This window comes from Numida meleagris, chromosome 25 (assembly GCF_002078875.1).
Source record: "Numida meleagris isolate 19003 breed g44 Domestic line chromosome 25, NumMel1.0, whole genome shotgun sequence".
Classification (NCBI taxonomy): Eukaryota; Metazoa; Chordata; class Aves; order Galliformes; family Numididae; genus Numida; species Numida meleagris.
This window is the reverse complement of record NC_034433.1, coordinates 60367-68079: the sequence shown is the minus strand read 5'-3', so window position 1 is coordinate 68079 and position 7713 is coordinate 60367. Positions and strand designations below refer to the sequence as shown.

Genomic DNA, 7713 nt, shown 5'->3' with positions numbered 1-7713 from the left:
GGGTCTTGCTTTGGGCTGGCACTTTCTGCTTTGGGATCCTGTTTTGGGATGCTGCTTGGAGTCCTGCTTTGGGGTCTTGCTTTGGAGTGCACCTTTGAATTCTCCTTTGGGGTCTTCCTTTGGGCTGCTTTGGAGTACTGCTTTGGCATGCTGCTTGATGGTCCTTCTTTGGGGTACTCCTTTGGGTTGCCGCTTTGAGGTCCTGCTTTGTGGTGCTGCTTTGGGGTGCAGCCTTCCCAGCCTAGGAGGGTTTGTCCTGATGCCTTTATTTGCTCAACATCAGTGTCTGGGAGATTTGGGGCTGGTGCTTTGGGGTCACTGCTTGCCCTAGATCTGACATTGAGGTGAAAAGCTGAATGGAAGTGGTAGATCTGCAAAAAAATGGTTTTTGTTTTTGGGTTTTTTTTTTTTGCAAGCAGGGCAAAAAAGTCACTTTGGGTCAGCTAAAGTCGTGTTTTCCTTAGGAAACAACTCTGGCTTGCTCCACAGAAACTTGCAACCCTGGCTACAGAGCAAGAGGGTGGCAGTGCTGAGCACCCCATGGCTCAGGGTGCTCCACTCTGTGTGGGGTGTGCAGTGTCCAAATGCCACCTAGTGGCACTGGGTGCTACAGGGAGCAAAGCTGCAGTAGGTTGGTGCTCCAATAGGCTCAATGCTGCAGTGGAGTTGGGTTTGGTAAGCAATGAGTACAGCAGAAATCTTTGGGTTTCCCCTGCAAACCAAACCAAATGCTGTATTTCTATCCCCAACACTGGGTGGGAAAAAGGAGGCAGTCCGCAAACAAATCCCCCAGGTCCCCTTTTACTGGGATTACTGTGACAGCTGTCACTCTCCCTGCAGGGCCGGCCAGCCCTGAAATCCTATTACTGAGTTTCAAGAGAAATAAAAAGTTAATCGTCTCCTCTGCGCGCTCCTCCCGTGCTGCAGGCACCAAGGCTGAGGCTGCACCCATGGAATCAGCTCCAATCTAGTAGTGGCTGCAGCGATGCCACTGCAGTCGGAGATCCTGCGTGAGGTGTGGGCCACTGACAGGTGAGGTCCTTTTTTCTCCCATTTCAATGCAATTTAATGGTTTGTCTTAGTGTTATTCTGTGTTTTTGGTGTGTGTGTGTGTGTGGTGTTTTTTTTTTTTTTTTTTTTGTGTGCTTGTTTCTTTGTTTTGTTTTTTTTTTGTTGTTTTTTTTTTTTTTTTTTTTTTGCTTGGATGGTCAGTGCCATGGTGCTTCGTGGTATGCAATGGGAAAAGCATTCATTAGGGCACATTCCCCCTGGTTAACCTCACTGCCATCAGCCTTGGCCAAAGCAGAGCCCAACCTGTGCTTGAGCCTGTTGGGATATGGGGCAGCTGCTTTGGAAACGTGCTATTCCTTTTGGCTCAGGATCACCAAAAAATAACCTTTTACCCCATTCCAGTGGGGCTGGCCCTCACTCCTCTGCTTCCTGTGCCCCACAGCCCCAGCGAGGAGCCAAGCAGCCCCCAGCACCAGCGGCTGAAGCAGGTAAGAAACCCTTCTGTGGACTGAGGATGGGGGCAGCCCCTGGCCCACGTTGCAGTGGGAGTGGAGTGGGGTGGGTGCTCAGCCCTGGGTGAGTGCAGGCGTTTGTGGGACCCCACTCTGCTTCTGACTTACGCATCCTTCCCAAGCCCATCTCCATCCCATCAGCTGGGGTCTCAGCTTCTAGTTAGTGCTTTAATTAAGCCTTTTAGCTGTCAGCAGAGTCACTTTCCAGGCTGTGACCCCTTCTAGAGGTGGCTGCATTTTGGGCCAGCCCCTGACAGAGCGGTCTCTGCAGCAATCTGAGCAACCTGCTGTAATTAGCAGACTTTGTTAAGTAACAAAGCAAAGGGCTGTCCTGCCCCTGTGCTGCTTAACGGATTAAAGGAGAGAAGGAACTTTTTATACCATCAGCTTGCTACAAAAAGAATTTAGGATTTGTAGCCCCACCACGACACCTCGAGGGATATGTGCTGGGAGATGGCGAAGGGTTAGTGCTGTGGGGCAGATCCATCCTTTTGTGGTGCTGAGGTGCTGCGGACTCTGCCTGGGAAGGACCCCCCAGAGCAAATCCCTGGCAAAGAGGGGAATGCTTTGCACCCAGATGTGATCAGTGCTGATGCAATTAGTGCTGCATCAGTCCTGGGGGACCCTGACCTGGTGCCTGCTCCCCAGATGTCCCCTGCCTGGTGCTGATCCACATGCTCTACATTTGGTAAATCAGCATTATTTATAGCCCAGGGTAAAGAGGATTAGGTGTGCTGCCTCTAATCCCCCGCTTCCTCCTGCCCTGCTTCTGCTGACCTCGATCCCTGCAGCTCTGGTGTCCCCAACCTGTCTCAGCACACAGCCTTCAATCTCCACCCCGCAATCGGGTTTCCAAGAGGACCTGGGGGCTTCTCATCCCCATGTCCCCTGTGTATCCCTTGTGGCTCCCATATGGTAGCATGGCACCATGTCCCCCACCCCTTGGGCTGGCACAGTGCAGTACTGCTGCTCTCCGATCTCTGCTAACGGCCCGTTCTGTTTCCTTCCTGCCATCCCTCTGTGGGGCTACCCCATGGTAAGTTGCTCATGTAACAGTGCAGCGCATCCCTTGCAAGAGCTCTTGCAAGAACGGTGCAAGAGCTGCCACGCTCTTACAGCATCCCTTTCTGAAATGCACCAGTGTGCTCCAGCTGCTGTAAGAGCAGAGGTTGAACCATGGCACGGTCTCTGCAGCACCATCCATGGGGCAGAAGCTGAAGAAGAAGCGGCAGGAGTTAGCAGCGGAGCCCGAAGCCAAACCACGACAGCTGCGGGTGAAGAAGCTGAGCGAGCCCAGAGGTGCTGAGGAGCCCCATGGCCCAGTGCAGGGTGAGCAGCCAAGGGGGGCCCTCTGCCAGCTCCTGTTCCCCCCAAAGCTTATGCCCCCCTGCACCAATGGTGCTCCTCATCACAAGGACTCTTGAAATGTGCAGGGGTGAAGAAGGTGAGGAAGAAGAAGGAGAAAGGGGAGGAGGAGAGTGATAAGGAGCCCAGCTCCAAACTCCCCCGGGAGCCTCGGAAGAAGAAGGAGAGCCTGGTACCTCGATCCCACGTGACTGAAGGCCTGAAGAAGCAGCAAGGTGAGGGGACATGGCAGGCAGCAGCCATCCCTCCATAGGCACCAGTTTACAGCATGGTACAACCACATTCCCTCATGTACCATGTTTCCCCATGCACAATGTGACCCCATGCACCTCAACTCCCCATGCACCATGTTCCCACTGCCCACCCCATTGGTATCCACAGCAACTCTGCATCCTCTCAGGGTGCTTTTTGCCCCCAAATCAGCCAAACACGTCCCAAGAAGGATGGGGACCCTCCAGCCCCATGTCCCCACACCCCATGTCCCCATTCACCACATCCTGATGTCCATGCTACCAATATCTGCAGGAACCCTGCACGCCCCTATGGTGGTTTTTGTCCCTAAATCAGCCTGATGCATGAAAGCTGGGAGCCCCCCAGCCCCATGTAGGTCCCTCTGTCCCTCATTTGCCACCATGATCTCTCTGCTGTGTCCCACTGGACAGAGGTGGTTGAGGAAGATGAGGAGGAGGAGGAGGAGGAAGATGAGATGGAGAGCAAAGATCCACCTAAAAAGCTGAAGAAGAAACTGACCAAAGAGCCACCCCCAGGGGAGAAGAAGCTGAAGGCAAAGGGTGAACACACGGGGGTGGCTCTGTCCCAGTCCACTGTTACCATGTGGCCCCTGTCACTGCCTGTCCCTTGTCTGGCCCTCCAGGTGACAAAAGCGATGCCAACAACAAAGCCAAATCCACCAAAAGCACCAAGAAGGAACCAACGTCCGTGTTCCAGGTGAATGGGGAGAAGAAAAAGAGCAAAAAGAAAGGTATGAGGTGAGGGGAGTTGGCACCCTCATCCAGCAGCACCCACTACTTCTGATGGTGTCTCCATGCCCCGGTATTACTGTGTCCCCATATTTCCATATCTCCGTGTCCCCGTGTCTCCATGTCTCTCTGCCCCCATGTCCCTCTCCCCCCCCAGCTGCCACTGGCAGTGATGAGGAGGATGACTCTGACGCCAGCACCAAACCCATCCGATCGGGGAAGAAGAAGAATCCGGTGTCACTCTTCCAGACCGGTGGGGACCCCCCCAGGGAGAGGAAAACCAGGAAGAAAGGTGGGAGCAGGGCTGGGGGTCTGCAGGGGCACGGGGGGCCCTGGCTATGGGGCATTATTACTGATGTGTTGGCGTTCCCTCCTGCCCACAGCCCCTAAAGCAGCAGAGAGTGAAGAGGAGACCCTGGAGACACAGCAGAAGAACTCCAACAAGAAGGGCAAAGGGAAGAAATCCAAGAAGGTATGGGGGGAAAATACCGGAGATATCCATAGGATGGGTCAGGAGCATCCCCTGGGGTGGGTCTGCATGGCCATACTGTCCCCAAAGCCAAATCGTGGGGCCATGTGGGGTGCAAGGGGCTGGGCAATGGCAGCAAATGGCACAGGGCTTGGGATCACCCCAAAAAGCTGTGGTGTGGCCCTGCAGAAGGAGGAGAGGCCCCTGTCACCTGTCATTGAGGTGGACAACCTGGAGAAGTTTGTGCTGTCCCCGGCGCCACAGGGGATGACCATCAAGTGCCGGGTGACGCGGGACAAGAGGGGCATGGACCGGGGGCTGTACCCCACCTACTACCTGCACCTGGATAATGACAAAAAGGTGAGGAGGATGGGGAGCTGGAGACCCATGAGAACACCCAAGGAATGCATGCACATAGTTTTAGGGGATGCCCTTGTGCACCTCCCTATGGCCCCACATTGGGTTACTCCTGTCCCATTTCTCTTTGGAAATGCCAATGTTGGTGCATGGTGCGGTGCCAGAGAGGTCATGCTTGTGCCATGCATGGGGACACTGACAGTGTTTTGGGGCTTGGCTATGCCACCGTGATTCTGGTGATGGGTCAGTCATTGGATTTGGTGATCTTAGTGATCTCTTCCAACCTTAATGATTCTGTGATTCTATTTAGGGACATGGCTTAGTGGCCATGGTGGGGATGGGTTGATGGTTGAACTGGATGATCTTAGAGGTCTCTTCCAACCTTAATGGATAGAGACGTTATGACTTCCACAACATCATGGCTGTGTCCTCATTGCACAATGCCATGAGCAGAGGGTACAGTGAGGTGACAGCCCCGTCCCGGCCCTGTCATGCCCCCAGGTCTTCCTACTCGCTGGGAGGAAACGTAAGAAGAGCAAAACCTCCAACTACCTCATCTCCATCGACCCCACGGACCTGTCACGGGGTGGAGAGAACTTCATCGGGAAGCTGAGGTAAGTGCCACCAACTTTTACACATCAGACATGGGATTGGAATGGAATCAGTGCGAAAGGGGAGGCTCTGGATGGTGGAATTGGGTGTGTGACGGTGACACTGGTGGCACCAAATCTTGTCCCGATGCTGCAGGTCCAACCTGATGGGGACCAAGTTCACTGTATTCGACAATGGTGCAAACCCTGATCGGGCCAACGCCGATTGGTCCAACGTGCGGCAGGAGCTGTCGGCTGTGGTTTATGTAAGTGTCCCCCCAGCAGGGACTGAGGGGTCCCCAACCTGCACCCCTTTTCTGGGGCATTGCTGGGGGCTGCAGAGCCATGGAGCTGTGCAATGAGGCTGCAGCCCACAGTGGTTGCTTGTTTTATGGATGATGCATCTCTTGCAGGAGACCAACGTGCTGGGGTTCAAAGGGCCCCGGAAGATGACAGTCATCATCCCTGGGATGAACTCAGACAACGAGCGGGTGCCCATCCGGCCCCGAAATGTGAGTCAGACTGCCAAGGATCAAATGAGGATTTAGCCAGCAAGCCCTCAAGGCTGGGTTTGGTGGGGTTCACTTGAGGTTCACCTAGTTGGGGCATCCCTGAGTCTCAAGGCACCTCTGTGGGAGGTGGAAGTGTGGTGTTGGTCTCCTCCCAGCCATGTCCTGCTGCGGAGCTGTGTGTCCCAGAACACCCAGGGACAGCATCCCACTGAGAACGCCGCAGCACACCAAGTGTCATCCCCTTTGCCATCCCCAGGACAACGATGGGCTGCTCATGAGGTGGCAGAACAAGAACATGGACAACATCATCGAGCTGCACAACAAGGCACCAGTGTGGAATGACGAGACCCAGTCCTACGTCCTCAACTTCCACGGCCGTGTCACCCATGCCTCCGTAAAAAACTTCCAGATTGTGCACGGCAGCGACCGTAAGCAGAGGGACAGAGTGCGGGGGGGCTTGGCTTACTCCCAGCACCCATTTTGCTGTGTTTTATTTATTTCTTGCCCGATTGCTCTGAGGCTTCCCTGCGTTCTGCTCCGGCAGAGGGAGCACGTGGGTCGCGTGTTGCCATGCAGAGTAGGGCATGACTCGATCCTGCAGGGCGCTGAGCCCCACAGCCCTGAGGCATCGCCCCCAGTTGCACACCCCATGTGTGCTCCCCACATGTGCATCTTTGGTGTGCGTCATGCCTTCAGGGTGGTCCCTTAGGGTGACCCTTTGGAGTGACCCTTTGGGGTGATGGATGCAGGATCTGGATGTGGCTTAGGGGTACATTTGTACTCCCATTGCCAGTGGCACCGCCTGCCCCACGGCAAAGCAGACAGAGCCCCATGGCAAGCGTCCCGGCATGGGGCAGCGCTCAGCCTCTTGTCACCTGTCCCGCGCAGTCAGAAGCCATTGGCACCCGCGGGTGTTGAGTTACAGGACAGAAAAAAACCTGTCGGGGGCCCCTGGTTATTTTTACAGATTTCCTGCCACCCATGCTCTGGTAACAGTGAGTGTCCCATGGGGGGCAGTGGGCTCTGGTTCCCAGAGACAGGGTGCTGGGGGGACCCAGAGTGCCACGTCTCCACTGAGGTGCAATAGGAAAAATGCTGCTTTTTGGTTAATTGAGCTGCAATGCATTGCAGCAGCAGCCAGTGTATGAGCTGGGCATGGGGTGCCTTCTTTGCAGTGGCACTTGGAAAGGGGAAGTGGGGGTGTGGGAGTCATCCAGCCCACAGCAACATGCTCTCCACTCTGTCCTGCAGCTGATTACATCGTGATGCAGTTTGGGCGTGTGGCAGACGATGCCTTCACCATGGACTACAACTACCCGCTGTGTGCCGTGCAGGCCTTCGCCATCGCTCTCTCCAGCTTTGATGGGAAGCTGGCCTGCGAGTAGCTCCACGCACCCCTGTCCCCATCCGCTCCCCCGGTGTCTGACCCTGCTCCGTTGAACACTGCTTCATTGGGCACAGGTCAGGTACCACTCTGTCGGGCGCTGTTTGCCTGGCTGTGGACAACTGCCCTGGGCACTAGTCACTGGCCTCAGGCAGAAGGCAGAGTTAAACCTGAAATACATCTCTTTTTTAGCTTATGTTTTGTATTTTGTAGCACAGTCCTTAAACAAGATGAGGGTGTGTGATCTCCTTTGTTTTGCAGTTCTTTGTACCCATGCCACCACCAACACCCAATACCTGATTTCATTTAAGAAGTGCGAGCAGGCACAATGCTGTTTCTTGGTGACCAGGGGGTCCTCACACCAGCCCAGTGGTGAAAAACACCAAGACACATTGAGGTGTCCCAAAATGCCAGCCTAGTGATGCTCCTCCTTTTTCCAAAAGCTGCATGGCTTTGGGCTTCATGAGTCACTGCTGCATCAGGGGCAGATGGGGCCGTCCATGCACCCATGGGGGGCTCCATCCCTTACCCGT

General features: G+C 54.8%; 1 protein-coding gene across 4 annotated transcripts; it reads left to right on the top strand.

The window, feature by feature from the left end:
• Positions 72–7424, top strand: TULP1 (tubby like protein 1). Of its 4 annotated transcripts, none has more exons than XM_021377362.1 (14): positions 72–1032; positions 1454–1499; positions 2718–2852; positions 2957–3103; positions 3551–3679; positions 3763–3870; positions 4026–4160; positions 4252–4340; positions 4527–4697; positions 5196–5308; positions 5442–5550; positions 5698–5796; positions 6053–6224; positions 7048–7424. In XM_021377362.1, exons 3-14 carry the CDS (start codon positions 2726–2728, stop codon positions 7179–7181), a joined length of 1533 nt encoding a protein of 510 aa, XP_021233037.1. In that variant the 5' UTR covers positions 72–1032; positions 1454–1499; positions 2718–2725; the 3' UTR covers positions 7182–7424. The 4 variants fall into 4 exon arrangements, with proteins under 4 accessions (XP_021233037.1, XP_021233039.1, XP_021233038.1 ...); XM_021377364.1 differs by having other exon boundaries at positions 2675–2852; XM_021377363.1 differs by having other exon boundaries at positions 2665–2852.